This window comes from Dermacentor silvarum, chromosome 8 (assembly GCF_013339745.2).
Source record: "Dermacentor silvarum isolate Dsil-2018 chromosome 8, BIME_Dsil_1.4, whole genome shotgun sequence".
Lineage (NCBI taxonomy): Eukaryota > Metazoa > Arthropoda > Arachnida > Ixodida > Ixodidae > Dermacentor > Dermacentor silvarum.
In genome coordinates, this window is record NC_051161.1 from 137,261,590 (window position 1) to 137,280,344 (window position 18,755).

Genomic DNA, 18,755 nt, shown 5'->3' on the forward strand with positions numbered 1-18,755 from the left:
TACCAAATCCGCGCCGATGCTTCAAGTGTCAGCGTTTTGGGCATGGGTCGCAAAGTTGCCGAGGGCGATCTACCTGTGCAAAATGTGCATCTAAAGACCATTCCTCAGAAGTGTGCACTTCCACAAACCACTGTGCCAACTGTGACGGAGACCACCCCGCCTACTCACGAACATGCCCGACATGGAAGAAAGAAAAGGACATAATAGAACTCAAAGTGAAACTAAACATCTCCTTTCCAGAAGCGCGCAAGCGTTTTTCTTCTTTCAATCAGTCGAATCCGTCCTACTCTGATGCGGCGCGCCGGGGGGCTGCACCACATCTTTCGGCGGCCGGCCGAGTCACACGGAGTGTGACAACGGTCACGCCATCAGCCCCCCTGGCAGGAGCAGCAAGCGCTGCTCCGCCCCCAACCAAGAAGGGCCAGCAGACTTCCGGGCCTGCAGGTCCCAGGGCCACTGCTCGTGCAGACAGGCCCGAAAAACCCCCCAGTGTGCTCGCCGAGCGGGCGGCATCCAGCGCCTCTGAAGAGGCGATGGAAGCAACCAACACTCCTCCGGTGTCTCAAACGCCGAAGGAACGGCGTAGCTCCACAGAGCCCGCCGGGAAAAAAGAAAAATCACGTATCACGGGGCCTGGAAAGGCCTCGTGAGCCTATTCGGTCTAGCTCTTGACACACAGCAATATACGCCTCCAGTATGGCTACACAAATAATACATTGGAACGTTAGAGGTCTACTCCACAATCTGGACGACATAAAGGAGCTCCTACACAAGTTCAATCCACGGGTTCTCTGTGTGCAAGAGACAAACCTCAATTCTACACACACAAACTTTCTGCGGCAATATGCCATTTACCGCAAAGACCGAAACGACACCCTCGCCTCATCTGGCGGTGTCGCCATAATAGTCGATAAGGGTGTACCCTGCCAGCATTTAGAGCTTCAAACGCCTCTTGAGGCAGTTGCAGTCAGAGCAGTGCTTTTTGGTAAGCTGCTTTCAATTACTTCTTTATACATTCCGCCAAGCTATCAACTATCCAGAACAGAATTTGAAAGCTTTATTGCACAACTTCCGGAACCGTACATTGTCGTTGGAGACCTAAATGCACATAATACGCTGTGGGGCGACTCTCGATGTGATGCCAGAGGGCGCCTGATAGAAAATGTCCTGTTATCTACAGGTGCATGTTTGCTAAATAAGAAACAACCAACCTTTTACAGCGTCGCAAACAAGACATTTTCATGCATAGATTTAAGCATTGCGTCAAGCACAGTTGTGCCCTACTTGGAATGGAAGGTGGTTAACAATCCATACGGGAGTGACCATTTTCCAATTATCTTACGATTAACAAAACAAGACGAATGCTCACCACATGTGCCCCAGTGGAAAGTTGACTCCGCGGACTGGCAGCGATACCGAGACCTTACACATTTGACCTGGGATGACATTCGTATGCAAAGTATAGACGATGCAGTCGCATATTTAACAGCATTTATTGTGGACGCAGCGTCAATATGTATCCCGCAAACAAATGGATCGCCTTCTAAACGACGTGTTCCCTGGTGGAACGATGAATGTAGGGAAGCGCGAAAGAAACAAAATAAGGCTTGGAATAACCTCCGTGACTCGCCGACTACAGAACACCTTATCATCTTCAAGAAAATAAAGTCGGAAGGTAGAAGAACGCGCCGCCGTGCCAAAAGGGAAAGCTGGCAGAAATACATCTGCAGCATTAATTCTTATACAGACGAAAGGAAAGTCTGGAACAGGGTTAAGAAAATAAAAGGCCGCGAAACCCATCCTCTACCTTTAGTAAACACACAAGGAGACACACTTGAGGATCAGGCTGATTGTCTAGGAGCACATTTCGAGCACATTTCCAGTACATCCCATTACACAGATACATTTCTAAGATACCAGCGACAAGCAGAGCGACAACCTCTGGGTCGGAAAGGCACAGCCAATGAAGCATACAATCGTCCATTTAGCATGACAGAATTTCAGGCTTCACTCAATTGTTGTAACAAGTCTGCTGCGGGAAGTGACCGAATACTTTACGAAATGATAAAACACTTACACCCTGAAACCCACAGAACACTACTGTCACTCTTTAACTCCATGTTATCTGCCGGCTACATTCCGTCCGCCTGGAAAGAAGCAATCGTAATTCCTATTCTCAAAGAAGGCAAGGACCCTTCCTCGGCCAGTAACTATAGGCCAATAGCTCTGACAAGTTGTATATGCAAACTCTTTGAAAAAATGATTAACCGGCGCCTCGTCCATTTTCTTGAAAGCAACAAAATACTCGATCCCTTACAATGCGGTTTCAGGGAAGGTAGATCCACAATAGATCACCTCGTTCTTATCGAGACCAATATCCGTGATGCCTTTGTACACAAACAGTTTTTCCTATCAGTATTTTTAGACATGGAGAAGGCATACGACACAACTTGGCGTTTTGGAATTCTCCGTGACCTGGCTGGAATGGGAGTCCGAGGCAATTTGTTAAATGTGATTCAGAGCTACCTCTCTGATCGCACGTTCCGTGTTAGAGTTGGTAACGTTCTGTCTCGACAATTCACGCAGGAGGCTGGTGTACCACAAGGTGGTGTGCTGAGCTGTACTTTATTTATTGTCAAAATGAACTCGCTCCAAACTGTCATACCACGAACAATGTTTTATTCTGTATATGTGGATGACATCCAAATGGGTTTCAAATCATGTAATCTTAGTACCTGCGAGCGACAAGTACAGCTTGCCTTAAATAAATTGTCTAAATGAGCGGATGAGAATGGTTTCAAGCTAAACCCGCATAAAAGTACATGCGTACTCTTCTCCAACAAGAGAGGTGTACTACCAGATCCCGCTATAGACCTTCATGGGGAACGTCTATCTGTAAGCTCCGAGCATAAATTCTTAGGTATCATCTTAGACAATAAACTAACCTTTATTTCCCATCTGAAGTACCTTAAAGCAAAGTGCCTCAAGACTATGAACCTGTTGAAGCTGTTGTCACGGACATCCTGGGGAGCCGACAGGAGATGCCTCCTAAGATTGTATAAAAGTCTAATACGATCACGCCTTGACTACGGAGCCATAGTCTATAATTCTGCTACACCTAGTGCTTTGAAAATGCTAGATACTATCCACCACTTGGGTATCCGCCTTGCTACAGGCGCCTTCAGGACAAGTCCTGTACAGAGCCTGTACGTTGAATGTAATGAATGGTCTCTACACTTCCAAAGGACATATTTAAGCTTCTCCTATGCCTTGAAGGTGAAATCAGATGTAGATCATCCGTGCCATTCAATTGCTCGCGATTTGTCCACGACCAGGCTGTTCCATAACCGCCCAGCCACTAGGCCTCCTCTGTCCCTCCGGTTGAAAGCACTGTCCGAAGAAACAGACGTCCCTCTTCTAGAGAATGTGCTAATGGCCCCTACTCGGCTTCCACCGCCTTGGGAGTGGCAGACTATCGAATGTGACATCTCTTTCGTAGAAATTTCAAAACAAGCACCTGAGGCACACATACACTCACATTTCCTTGAGCTTCAGGAGAAATATTCCTGTGCTGAGTTTTACACAGACGCTTCAAAGTCTCCTGTCGGTGTTGCTTACGCAGCTGTAGGACCATCGCTTTTAATATCCGGTACACTTAACCCCAGTGGCGTAGCCAAGGGGGGGGTTGGGGGGGTTCAAACCCCCCCCCCGAAATGTTTTGCACCCCCCCCCCCCCCCCACTAACCCACCCTTTTCTCTCGTCGCTTCGCGCTGACATATTTCAAGAAACCGGTGCTACTTTCACACTTTCATTCCTGGGCGCTTCCGTTTGGGTTGGTCATTTACAGCGAATCATGTCTGCATATGGAAAAAAACTGTCACGGTGTTTGTCAAGGCCTTGACACTCTGTGAGGTTTTGGGCGCGAATGTGGCGGCCGCATTCTGAAACAACAAATACGTAACAAATGAAGCAACAAATGAAGCAACAAATGCGGCAGCCACATTTTAGATGAAGGCGAAAATGCTCGAGGCCCGTTTACTTAGATTTAGGTGCACGTTAAAGTCCCCAGGTGGTCGAAATTTCCGGTATACATTTCCGCCGCTTCCCTTCAGGTGCCGGTTAGGCCGCGTTCGCGTAGGAACTTGGTCTCGAAGCTGGCGGAAGCGGCAAAATCTTGCAAAAATCCGCCCGCCTAGGCAGCAAAACAGGCAGAAAAACAGGCGGCGAGCCAAATTGGTCTCGGACCGATTTTTTCGCCATGCGGAAACGTGGCGGAAAGTCGTTCTGCTCGACCGGAAGCTACACTAGCATGTAAACTTCCGGTCGTAACATTGAACATGGCACCAAAAGTGTAGGCTGCAATGCTGATCGACGTGATCAAGAACCACCCCTTGCTCTACGACAAGAGAAGTTCTAAAACGTAATGTCAGCAATAGTCGCGATAGAATTCAACGTCGCGCGACAGGAGGTGCGGCAACGAAGCCTTGGCGTGACCCAACTTCTTGCACTTTAGCAAAGCCAGGCGAACCCACCACTGCCGTTTCCGAGGTTTTCTTGTCTCCCATTTATTCATTGTCCATTTCTAGAAAACCAGTAGGTAGAAGTATAAAAGCCATTTCTTCTTCCACTTCCATGACAGACAATAGTTAGGCAGATTCCTCGTTGGCGCTCCATAATTCTCCTCGCACGTGCGCGGTATGTTGCAGAAGTCGCGGGGTGCTTTTCTCGTCGCGACGATAGATTGGGAGCGTAGGTCTCACGTAGGACGCGCAGGCTTCGGCGAGCCTCAACACAAGGGCCAGCCCGGGTTTTAGCTTTGGTGTTCCCGTTGCCGCTTTCGTGTCCTGGAGGCGCCGAAAATAATACGAAATGATGAAATGTTATTACAACTTGTAAATAAAAGCTATTAAAGAAATATAATCACGCCTAGGCAGCAACCTGTGACACAGCGCTACCGCGCCCGTGTGAGGAGAATTACGGAACGCCAACGAGGAACTTATCGAAGGTCGCAGATGACACGCGAAATTGCGCAAGATGATCACTTTTGATGACGGGTGGGTCAGTGAATGAACATACCGCTCGAAATAATGCGATAATGAGCGCCACCACGCCGACAAACGTACGCAGACTAGATGGATGTGGACGAAAGCGGCAGCGGCGGCCGCGGTGGCAGCAAAACAAATGTGAACTTGGACATGCGCGGAAAATATTTTCCAGCCGCTTTGGCCTTTCCGGCCGCTTTGGCCTCTCCACCCGCTTGCCGCTTCCCAAGTGTGAACGTAGCCATAGTCTGCAGCGCAAAACGTCTCTCGTTTGCGATTGCGCCCCTACGGAAGGCTGGTAGTTACTGTTGTGTTGCTGAATCCCAAACCAGCAATTACGAAAGGCTGGTAGTTGCTGTTGTGTTGTGGAATCCCAAACCAGCAATGTACACACGAAAGGGTTGATGCCAGCAGTGAAATTCCACCGACTCGCAACAGAATGCACGAAACAGACAGCCGACAAGCATGGATTACTGCTGTGCGCAGTACAGCGTAAGTAAACTCTTGTTTCAGGCTCTGACAGTTCTCGTCGGAGTTCACGCGTCCTGAGAAATTGATTATGTGCACTATGCACTGAACAAGACCGGAGTTAATTCCTGCATCACTAGTACACCAATCAGTCGAGATTCTGTGAGGTACAAGGCCGCTTCCTGTTTGCACCGGCCTAAGTGAAGCAGAAATGACTCGCACGCACTACTTAAAATGCGTACACATGCCATAACTATGCAGTGCGGTGAAATATTCTGTACAAATCTGAATCTGTTGACGTAAACGCAAATGACGGCTGCACGCTCGCACACAGCGGAAGACACAGCGGCCCATGCACTTGCCGCAGGAAATGCAAGGCGACGAAAGCTTCGTAAAAAAAGCATTACTCGTTTTTGCGCGTATTTAAGTTTTCTAGCGCAAAGACGCAGCGAACAAGTTATTGCTATGGGAGTAGGTATAGACTTTTTCACAAACCGACGTTGGAGCAGCGCCATTGGCCGACACGGGCGACGTCTACCGTCAGAACATGTTATGCCGCCATTTTGGACTGTGCGCCTTGCGAGAGCAGGCCGGCCGCATATCGGTTGTGTGATCTTCGCCGCGCATTATTTCGATTGTTTTCTTCCGCTTCGCTTGTCTTGTGCCGCTTGACTTGTTACATGTTTCACGTGTTCGCATGAGCGCTCAGTGTAGTGTGCCATGGCAACAGCAAGCCCAGCCAGTGGATGTGGTGTTTCGTCGTCGGTAGCGGCGGCAGCCACCTCTGCTTCGTCGAGACCTGGCGTGCTAATCAGCGGTATATTTCATTGTTATTGCTGGGCACATGTGACCGTATCGTTGATTGAATCTGATCACCATTACGTTTCGCGGTTGAGGGTTGCCTCATTTAGCGAAAGCAGGCGCGTACGTAGCTGTCGGGCAATGCTTAGAACCAGGCGCCGGCGGCCCGACGAAGCGTGTCACTGGTTGGTAGATATGCGGTGGTTACTCCATACACTTCCGACGCAACTGAAGAGCTCAATCAGGCAAAATTTATTGGATCTGGTGCGGTGCAGGGTGCTTATAACCAAATGTCAAAGCATAAGCTCGGCGATCGAGCAGCGCGGTACCTGCAGCGAACCGACGCGCGACAGTGATCACAGATGCCAGCGCAACTGATAGAGCCCAGGTGCTAGATTTTTATTTTTAGTATTTATTTATTTATACATACTGTCAATCCCAATAGGGATTATAACAGGACTTGTTATAAAGATATATTTGTTTACCTAATTTTTACGTTTGTTTACCTAGCTGGAATGGCTTTTCTTTCGAATGTCTGAATTTGGAACAAGCTTCGCTCACGGTGTACCTTAACGTAGATCGTGCGCGAAGTTTGTATTAAAGATATCGCGTACGGCAAGAATTCTTCGTGTGTGCTATCTCTGAAGCGAAATAAGCCAATAATGTTGCAGCGTTAGGGCCATATCTGCTCTTTCCCTTGTTTCCCTTGCACCGTCTCACTGTGCTATGTTCAAAGTAATGTCGAGTTTTAACAATTGTCGAATAAATACATATGCATATGACTGTAAACCGCTACTGACCGTGAGTGAAAAGCGCTTAGTGGTCAGCGAAGCGGTCACTGCACGCACGTAAGTAGTTCACTTGATCGACTGCGCGAATAATTTTTTTTCGTTACTGTTATTCTTGCAAGTATGATGCTATTGTCCGCGTACCCATGCGAATACCGTTTTTTACGTTCTCACTTGCGCGGGCTCATTTAGCGCGTTTCTGCGCCACACACAGTTAGCGCATTACGGTTCCCGAACTCTAGCAGTGGCGCTAGGCCACGCTGATGAGGTTGACACGTTCGTTTTTGCATACTCTTGCTGCCCAAGCACATATACAACGCTCAAAGATGGGTGAGCTCGATGCAGCACAACACTGTTGAAGTTAATTACCTTTATGGGCAAGGCCGCGAAGGGTGCGTGTGAACGCAGAGGCCATGTTTTGGTGGACACAGGGTCTGCATACATCTTCCATAGGACACAATTTTTCCAGATCGTTGCGAAGTGTATTTGCCGACTAGTTCTCTCGCAGAGTGCTCCAATTTGTCTTATACCGGTGTCACACGGCCACTTTTGATAGCGATCGAGACTGTTCGACCGCGATTGGCTCCCTTTCGCAGATTGAGCAAAGAAGCCAATCGCGACGAAGAAATTTGGCCCATATCGGGCTCGATCACGATCAAAAGTGCGCCGTGTGACCCCCGCATTAGGCACTGGAATGAAGTCGTGTTTGAAAGAATAACAAATGTAGCCTCTGCCACTGCATACGAGAAGATATTGCATCGAAGAGCTGACAATTCTCGCAACCTATTGGGAAATGTGCCGAAAAGAGTTTACCAAAATGCGTTATTTTACTGATGTGTGCATTGGTTCACATTAGACTGAAATGCCAAGTCCTCAGGTGATGCAGGAAACCGGCGAAGCGTGAACATACCACATCGCGGCAGTGGTCTCGCGGAGTGCTGTGTTGTGGACACACTTAGTTCCCAAAATCGTTATTTTCCGCTGGTTGTTTGTGCACCCATAAACTGCACAGTGCTGGCCTGTAGCCTTTTGATGAGTATATATGCCATTATTTACGAGCGTAAGTCATTCGTGACAAAAATAAACGGAAACATCGAAGGAAAGCTACCACTCCGCAATGCAAGCGCAAGGCAAGCTCACAGTCCAGGCCGAACGGGCAACACTGACACATACTCTCCACGCCAGACCATCGGAAGCGCCCTCGTAAAAACGTGTATAGCCTGGTAACACGTGCATTTTCACATGTATAGCCGTCCTTGACCTGTGAAACGCTCTTCGCCCCGACGAGGACGACGCCATCTACGCTTAACGGAGATTAACAATTAATGATGTCTTCTCCGATCGGGCGGGTCGTCTCAATGATGCGTTTTAGAAGACTGGTCCATTCAGTGGCGCGATGAGAGACGGTTGCTCCAAACGCCCACTGTAGCTGTCGTACTTACTGTATTTTACTGAGCTTACATGACTTTTTGCTTAATTTCTTCACAAGCACATACACACGCGAGGGGGGGGGGGGTCCCATGTCTTTGATATACATGCACAGAGTCTGCTTAAACTACCGATATTTATTATCGATCACGTCACGTAGAGGAAAGCAGACGCTTGCCCCTCCCCCCCCCCGGTCGGGCCGATGAACCCCCCCCCCCCGAAAAAAATTTCTGGCTACGCCCCTGCTTAACCCACATACCAGTATTTTTACGGCTGAAGCATACGCGATCCTCTCTGCAGTAAAACACATAACTGAAACGACTCTCACTAGGGCTGTTGTGTTCACGGACTCTCTGAGTGTAGTCCGAGCCCTAATGAGTTTACGAAAACATAAAAACACTGTCTTTAACGAACTCTATGCATTGCTATGCTCAGCTTATATGGGCAAACAAGTAATCATCCTATGCTGGGTACCTGGACACAGTGGTATAAAAGGCAACGAAGATGCTGACGAGAATGCCACCTCGGTAGCTTTTAGCGACACTGACATAAACATACCCATTCCGGCCACAGACATTAAACCATACTTACGGCATAAGCTGAAGAAGCACTGGCAGAAAGAGTGGGATACCCAGGTAGCCAATAAACTGCACTTGATCAAACCTAAATTAGGGCACTGGATATCCGAAAAAACAGCACGATACAAAGAAGTGCTCCTTTGTCGATTAAGAATAGGTCACACCTTCGGCACCCACTCTTACCTATTGACTGGAAGTGATCCTCCATCATGTCGAAGGTGTGGCGACACCCTTACAGTGCTCCATGTCCTAGTCCAGTGCAGAGAATTAGAAGCTGAGCGTAAAAAGTACTTCCGTTCTGCGTATCGCCAGCAAATTCCACTTCACCCAGCATTTTTTCTTAGTAACGAACCACTTTTTAACCTGGAAACAGTTTTTAGCTTTTTAGATGAAGTGAACGTCTTAGAAATAATTTGGCCGGGTCATATGTAGCAAAGCCTCGCCTTCGAGGCTGTAGCTGCAGTGACATTAGCCTTTATAGAACATGCCTCTGAGCTCTCTACTTCCAGAGCCCTATGGAGACAGTAGTTATTGTATGTCTTTATTACTTCAGTTTATCGTAGTGAAACTTTTATGCACTTTTTATTTTGTTATAAATCATTGTCATTATATTTTACGCAGTTTACAGCGACCCGTCTTTAGGCCTCTTTACAGCCAAACTACATTTACACTTGTAACTCAATTTAATCACTTCATTTATAATACATGAACAATTCATTACCATTTGTCATGGCGCTCTTTGGCCATACTTGGCCCTTGCGCCATTAAGCACCACACATCAATCAATCACGCCACCACCACCACTCGTTACTAGCATTCTTTTAATACTTGTATATTTTATGCACCTTACACTGAATATTTTAGGCCTCTATACAGCCTCGTTACATTTTATCTTTTTATTCACCACGTCATCGACTTTTCCATACCATTTCTTGGCGCTCTTTGGCCATCCCTGGCCCTCGCGCCAAAAAACCCTATACATCGTCATCATCACGTTTTTCTTATTTTCAACGGCGTTTTCAGCTCGTAGTGCACAGTCAAGCGCTTTCTTCAACGTCAAGTCCGTTTCTGCGAACAACCGTTCCTGGACCTACTCGTTCCGGAGACCACAAGTGAAACGATCTCGCAACATTACGTCAATGGAACCAGCGCAGACATGGCTGCGAATCTGACAATGCTGCCTAAAGTTACAATCAGCTGCTAGTTTCTTGAGCGCTGTCGCGTAATCACTGACCACTTCGCCGTGTTGTTGGTCACGTCGTTGGAAGCGTGCCCTGCTGAAGACTTCAGAAGGTCGTGGATCAAAATGAGCCGTGAGCATCTCGATTATATCCTCGTAGCTGCGTAGTGTGTGCTCTCGTAACGAAAGCGAACATAACGTCGTAAGTTTGTTCTCCGCACAACGTGAGCAGATGAGCATGTTTCTTGGAAGCGTCCGAAGTGTCGTTAGCTTCCAAAAAGAATCGAAGCCTCCCATACCAGGATCTCCATGAGCCGGAGCTGCCATTGAATTCCGGCGTCGCCATGTTGTTCCTTCGGTGATGTGCCGGTGAGTCCAGAGTTTTGCTCGTCGCCAATTGTTGCGTCTCTACAGCCGTAGTTGGCTGCTGACGATTTACTCGAATTACACTCAAGGAAACAGAAACATATTAGGAGATAGTAGTCCAGGCGTAGGAGAAAACACTGGCGAGGCGTTGGTTCCGTGAGACGCGCTCGTGCCAGAGCGCCAATGCCTTCGCGCGCGCCCTTTATTGTTGCCGTCTCCTGGTGACATATCAATGTTACTTGAAGAAAATCCTCATCATCAGCCTATATTTAAGTCAACTGCAGTCCGAAGGCCTTTCCCTGCGATCTCCAATTACCCCCGTCTTGAAATTCCACAATTTCATCACCCCACCTAGTTTTCTACCATCCTCGACTACGCTTCCCTTCCCTTGGCAGACATTCTGCAACTCTTATGGTCCATCAGTAATCTGTCCTATTGATTAAACGGCCTGCCCAGCTCCACTTTTTTCTCTCCATCTCGGGCATCACATCTGTGAGGAATATCGGAACGGTGATTGCAAGAACTCTTGAAACCGCTAACTTCGTAGGTCAGATATTAAAGCCAGAGCCAAAAGATAAAAAGTATTTTTATTTTTTATTCCTGCTATACGTCCGTCAGGAGTAGAGTAACCTGGCGAGGGCTGAAGGTTGTATATGCTCGCACGTAAAATTATAGTTGTTTTACCGCCTGTCGACACCAACCTGTGTGACCGATATTGTAGCATGAAGTCCTGGCAAAACGCTAAAACATAAACAGGTGGCACAATTTAAAAGCCAGCCAGGAACACATCAGACTATAGAAAATTAATAGCGAGCATTCGCAAACTCACCCAAATTTTCCTCTCTAAACGTCTCAACGCCAGCTTTGGCGAGACCTTCGCATACACTGAATAAAGAGGATATAGAATATGATAAACCACTCTGTGGTTAATCACATCTCCACTTTTGTGCAACGCAGCCGAACCGGGAGCTGCACCCGAAGAGGATGATGTAGCCGGGGAAGGCAATTCATACAACGTCGTCCTCCGCTGCCAACTTGGACCACACTCCATCGTGCTAGGAGCCGACACGAAAGCAGTGGACATCTCTGTTCAGTGCGATCCAGGTTCCACGGCTGGCTACGTCGCGATGAAGACATGTGGCGAGCGCAAGACTACGGCGCAGCAGATGAGCTTTTGCAGGTGGGTGCCTACCAAACTGAAGATAACGCATGTGAATTGCTGCAGCCTCCTTTGGTAAAACTGCAGAATTTAGGCATTTTGTACTATCGCGCCTAATAGATGTGTTATAATTCATAATAAGACGATTCTATCGAGATCGCATGCTTTAACCATTCTTATTACTGGAGAGCAATGCGGCGCGGCGTTTCTAGTCCAGACACACTTGTATCCAAACTCCTTGCACATTTATCATGCCGAGAAGAGCACTTCTTGGTTCTACTCCGTCAAATTCTCATTAAAGTAAAGGTGGAGGGAGTTCGGAAGTTACCTCTCCGAGATAGCCCGTCATGACATTTGCGGGCCTTTTATCCTTATGGCGAATTCCATTGGGAGAACAGGAGCACTCAAAAGCACGCTGAAAGTGCTCGTTCCAGAAGCGACGTGTTTCAGTGGTCGAACAGGAGTGGGAGAGCCGTCATCCAGTGGTAGAACAAGAGCAGTTTCGCTGCGCCGAGAGCAGCCGGGAGCAGTCCGGACTGCTCTCGCTTGAAAAGCGGAGTACGGAGGAAGTCACGTGACTTAAACCGTCATTTCCTCCTATTTTCTTTTTATTTTGCTTCAGCCGGCGCGCGCGGCGGTAATGGCGGCAGCCAAGCCAGGCCAAGCGTAGTTGGTGTTTTGGTACCGCTGTTTTTGACGTCGGAGATACGAGCGAGCTTCGCAGCGATTTAGCGACAGATCCTGGCATTTCTAGTCCGCCTTGCTTCTAGTTGGATGCGCGGGGGACAGCGGCAACAAAGCGTCGTCGCCTTGTTGAAGTGCTTCAGACGCTCGACGGTGACAGCAGCAAAAGCTGCTGGAGCTCAACTTCAGATTCAAGTTGCAGTTTCAGATTATCTTCGCAGGCGGACACTTTGTGGGATGCGTCGGCGCTGCACAAAAGTATGTAGTACGTGGCCGCAAACGGTGAAGTGGTTACGCCCGACAGATTACAAGACGATCACGCGTGTTTTGCCGCTCTCCTGCAGAGAATAGTGGGACGTCGGTGCTTTAGTCACATGGTACATTTCTCCTCACACGTCCCCCTCCCACCTGCTCTCCGAATGCTCGCCGTATTCCAGTGGCGGGTCGAGTGTGCCTGCTCTCACTGCGCTGTCGCCCGACTCCGCACTGCGCGGCTCCCTGCTCCTGTTCTCCCAATGGAATTCGCCATTAGTTGCGATGCTTTGGATCTGTACTAGGATAGGAGGGTGTACATCGAATTTCTGGCTGTGCTGGCCAGTTGCCCTCATGACCTAATCGTTTGGCTTGACTTTCTGACGATGCATTCTGCCCTCAAATTCAAATTCTTTATTTCCAAAACAAATTTGGTGGTTGACAGGGCTAAAAGCTGCGGTCTGCAGGTTGACAGAGGCCCGGACACCATATTCAAGGCAGGGCTTGACCTCGACGTGCATGTCGAACCGTTAAACAAAAACATACGAAACAGAAATTAACGTTCATCAAAATAAGAATAGACTATAGGAATAAGAATACACAATACTAGATATATTGCTATAAATTTAAGAAAAACGATTCATATGCAAAGCAAAAAAATATATAAAAAAGTCGAACATAATAAAAAAAAGCTGAAAATAACATAGGCATAACACATAACACATACATACATATATGATTTCACATATGCATGCACACGTACACATATAATGCATCAGGAAAGGATATTACATTCTAAAACACTACAACGTGAAATACAAGCAGACACAGGAGGATTTAGCTTCTGTTAAAAAAAGAATTACTAATGTATGTAGCTCGACGACAATAGTGGTAGGTACGATTTAAGAAAAGAGTTGACGTACGCTCGTGTGGGCTTCGCTATATGTTGGTATTTACTGAGGAATAATGGAAGGTTATATTTCAAAGACTGCAGCTTGTAAAACGTACGAAAACGTGGTATTAGCCAAAAGTCAGGACAACGTGTATGAACACTGGTATATTCCTGAAGCAGTGCTATTGTGGTAATAAAATTTTTTAAAGTGAGTGAAGACAGATAGAATGAACGCAGAACACGAAATTCATACATATGTTCTATTTTCATAATGTTGTACAACTTAAAATAATATTCTGTGGAAGCTAAATAATGAATATTTGCGATATTGCGAACAACTTTATTTTGTAATAAACAAATCCTTGTAATATTCCTTTGTGTAGTGGTCAACCATACGAGACTACAGTAATTAATATGAGAAGCGAACAGCGCAGAATAAACCTGTTCTTTTTTTTTTGCTTCCCCTGGGAGAATTGCATGGCAACGTGATCAGGCTCCTGTGGTCATTGAAAGTTTTTTGCATAAGTTGTCAACATGCGAATCTTATGCGAGATTTGAGCTGAATGTTACTCCGAGAATTTTATATTCATTGACGATTTCTATCCTGTGCCCGTTGCAGTATATATCCTGTTCTAAATTAATTACCTTATTTTTTGCACCGAAGAAAAGTACCTTGGTTTTAGCTGGGTTAATGTTGAGGCAGACAATATTGTTTACATATACATTAAACAAAAGAGGACCTAAAATACTGCCTTGGGGCACACCACATTTTATATGGAGGGGAGATGAATGGCAATTGCCAATGTACACACACTGAGTCCTGTTGGCCAAGTAAGAACGGAATAGTTCGAGCTGCTTACCACGAACCCCGTAGTCCGTGAGTTTTAGTATAAGTATGTTATGGTTAAGTGAATCGAATGCCTTACTGTAATCTACTAAAAGACCAACAGTTATATGCTTATTTTCAATGTTTTGTAGCACACATTCTTTAAGAGTTAATAAAGCTGTTTCAGTAGAGCGTCCTTTTCTAAAACCAAGCTGCCCGTTGGAAAGATTTATTTTGTCAAAGAAGTTAGTCAGTCGAGAACACTATCTTTTCTAAGCCTTTAGAAAAAATTGGTACCACAGAATTTGGCCTATAATTTTTTGTCATTTTTATTGCCCCGTTTGTAAATGACTGTTAGCTTGGATCGTTTCAGTGCGTCAGGAATTTGACCTTATTGAATAGCGAGATTGAATATGTGAGCGAGCGCATGCGCAATGCATTCGATAACATATTTTAGTGGATTTATTTGTAGGTTATCTATATCTAAAGTTCTTTAGACCTAGAAATGTTCGATAAACTTCAGCTTCACTTATATCATGCAGAGCAAAGCTCTCAGCAGGGCAATTGTTGGACGGTCTGATACCCTGAAGGGTACTATCTGGAAGAACATGTTCTAGAAACGCTTGGTTAAAATGATCAGCAAGCGCCTGACCAATTATTTCACGGTTATTGTGCGTTAACTTTGAGGGCGTTTCCGTTTTACTTTTGCGACCGAGAACCCTATTTAGCAATTTCCATGCGGCGTCAGGTTGCTGTTTCTTTATATCAGAAAACAACCGCTGATAATATCCCCATACTTTGCCGACCTAAGCTCGGCGTTCAGTTTATTTCGGAAAGTTTTGAATTATTTCAAGTCAGACGGTGCTCTTGTACGTAAAAAGGTGTGAAATAATAGATTTTTCTTATTAATAGCTTTCCTGTGGGCAGGAGTGACCCAAGGTTTTCTTATTCTTTTCGATGGTTTGAAAGTTGTAAAAGAAAAATGTATAGCGTATATTCGCAGAAAAATTTCTATGAACTTAGACTATGCTTCACTTCATGTTTTTTTATTCCGAATATAAAAGACCAATCCTGAACACTGATGTCCCGCTTAAATGAAAGTAAAGCTTCGTCTGATACATACTGCACTGTAATTGCGTCCCTTCGACTATTTATAGGAACTTTGGGGGGGGGGGGGAGAAAATCATGAAGATTGGGCAGTGGTCACTTATGTCAGAGGCTATGGTTCCCGCATCAGTGACTAGTTTCCGCGTTGGTAATAAACAAATGAAGTGTTGATGACGTTAGTACAGTGATGCATGTCGGTGTAGTGATTATATTCACAAAGCCAGTGGAAGAAATGGTGTTGTTGAAATCTTGAACGCAGGTGCTAGCTTCAAGGACATTTATATAAAAATCTCCACCACAGACGAATTTCAGACTATTTGTGGAAACAAATTGCAAGAAGTTTCAAAAAAAAGTTCATAAAGTGCCCAAAATTCATATTTGGTGGGTGATAAACGACAGTAATGACGTCAGCGTTTCGTTTCAGTGTTAGCACCTCGTAATCGTTTGTAATGCATGTGTAATCTGATACTACCTCATATTCTTTAGAAGCTTTAACATAAATGGCGACGCCACCACCCCTACGACTACTGCGATTGATAAAAACGTTTTTGTATCCATTAAGATGGAGCATTGCACACCCGTCGTAATACCATGTTTCAGTAAGCATTAAAATACTATACTGAAAAGAGAATTCGCCTAGGAAATAGGCAATCTGGTTATGCTTAGCGAGGGCAGAGGGTGTGTTAATGTGCAAAACAGAACCGTACATAGAAGAACATGGAAGAGTTTCATGGGGCAACGCAAAATCGTGGTAGCGCATTTTGAAAGCTGTACGTAGAAAGAGGGGGGCTAATTACACCGATGTTATCTTATTGAGGTCGTCTTCACAAGTTATGGATATGGCGCTAGAAGTGTCTGACTGCCTTGCAAAAATCCTTCCATTATGGGTCCACACGGATCTCTACTGGCAGTCCTTCTTATGCCTAATAGCCATACTGAGAAGTCTCTAGTGTAGGAAAAAGATGCTCATTTACATAGATAGGACTTGAGCTTTCAAGTCCTGGGCTGTTATTAGTAAGCGCCTCATCGACTGTTCCGCCGGTACGCTGTGCCTCGAGCTTCCTCATCTTTCAGACATTTGCCCTCAACAACCGAACACCCTCTGCACTACAGCGTTTGTTCGCTTACCTTCGAAAGCCTTAACCTTCGTCGAATTGGCCTCAACGGCAACCGTGCCTGATGCCGACTATGTCGCCGCGCCTACTCTTGATGTCCTCCTGGCGTGCCACATCTCTGTGCCGCACTCCGTCGTCACTCTTGCCGCTAATCGGATGTGCGTCCCCGTTATCAATTTTGGCTTGACGAAGCAAGCTCTACCTGCAGGCACAGCGGTGGCCACGCTCCGCTCTGTCACAGACGACGCGTCACTGCTTTTGCAGCCGACGCGTCTCCAGATCCTCCAGTTTACCCGCAGGAAGCGATGAACCTCGACGGCACATTACCTCTTATGGTCACTCGGGACCTCACACCGGCCCAAGCAGCCGCCCTATATCGCCTTTTTCTTTCTCACAGCGACACATTTGACAATGACAATCGACCACTGGGTCAGGCGTCCCTTGTTAGGCATCGGATAAACACTGGTGATGCTGTTCCAATTCACCGCCGACCGTATCGCGTGTCCACGGCAGAGCGGCAAGTTATTCAGCAGGAAGTAAACACTGCCAAAGGCATTGTTGAGCCCTCGTCGAGCCTTTACGCGTTGCCGGCCATGCTCGTTCAAAGAAAGACGGCACGTGGCGTTTCTGCGTTGATTACCGCCGCGTAAACCGGATCACTAGAAAGGACGCTTACCCTTCGTGGTAACGAATCGACGACGCTCTTGATTGTCTTTACGGTGCCAAATACTTTTCGTCCATAGACCTTCGGTCTGTTTATTGGCAGATTTCCGTAGATGAGCCACACCAAGAAAAGACCGCGTTTGTCACTCCGGATGGCCTCTACCAATTCAAGGTTACGCCGTTTGGTCTGTGCAGTGCCCCCGCCATGTTCGGACGGACGATGGACTCTCTGCTTCAAGGTTTCAAACGGTTAACTTGTCTTTGTTGCCTCGACATATTTGTGTTTTCTCCTACATTTGAGACGCACCTTGAGCGCCTTGCAGCTATCCTTGACGTCTTCCGCAAGGCTGGCCTCTAATTAAACTCATCGAAGTGCCACTTCGGGCGCCGACAGATTACAGTGCTAGGCCATCTCGTCGATGCTTCCGGTGTGAAGGTTCGAACAGTAATGGCTTTTCCTGTACCTCAGTCAGTCCAACACGTCCGGAGTTTTGTGGGGCTCTGTTCTTATTTCAGACGGTTCGTGAAAGATTTCGCAGCGATCGCTCTACTGCTCACTGAACTTACGAAGAAAGACGTGCATTTTACGTGGGGTTCCCCTCAGCCAGCCGCGTTTTCATCCATTATCACGATTCACACCAATCCACCTGTCTTGGCCCACTTTGACCCGTCCGCACCTACAGAGGTCCGAACCGATGCCAGTGGGTATGGGATCGGAGCCGTCTTAGAGCAATGCCACCATGGACACGACCGTGTTATAGACTACGCTAGCCGGCTCCTGACAACAGCAGAGCGCAACTATTCGATTACCACCACGCGTGAACGTCTTGCTCTCGTCTGGGCTGTTTCAAAGTTACGCCCATATTTATATGGCCAGCCTTTCTCAGTAATCAAAGACCATCATGCGCTCTGTTGGCTTTCGTCGCTCAAGGATCGTACTGGCCGGCTCGGTCATTGGGTCCTCCGACTACAAGGATATACTTACACAGTTACTTACAAGTCGGGACGCCAACACCAGGATCCAGACTGCCTCTCTCGCTACAAAATCGAAGACCCGACCGCTACGTCTAATACTTATACCAATGCCTGTGTTCTCTCTGCTTTTCAACTGCTCCATGTCGCCGACGAGTAGCGCTGTGACCCGTCCTTGCGTATCATCATTGACCGCCTGGAATCGTCACTTGCCGACAGTTTCCTTCGCTTTTTCATACTTCAAGATGGTGTACTCTACCGGCAAACACCCTGACGGCCCGACATTACTCCTTGTGATCTCAAAACACCTTCGCTCGGCTGTTCTCCATGACCCTCACGACTTCCCCACCGCCGGCCACCTGGGTGTTTCACGTACCTACGACCGGATCCGCCGAGGAGTCTTTTCCAGGGCTTGCTCGCTCCGTCTGAAGAT

General features: G+C 46.9%; 1 protein-coding gene across 1 annotated transcript in view; it reads left to right on the forward strand.

Annotated features, from left to right (window-relative positions):
- The window catches only part of LOC119462446 (uncharacterized), a 120,993-nt gene that overhangs the window by 65,114 nt on the left and 37,124 nt on the right, over positions 1–18,755 (forward strand). The window contains exon 4 of the mRNA XM_049672033.1: positions 11,610–11,832. Coding sequence (XP_049527990.1) covers positions 11,610–11,832 — 223 coding nt within the window. The remainder of the gene's footprint in view (positions 1–11,609; positions 11,833–18,755) is intronic.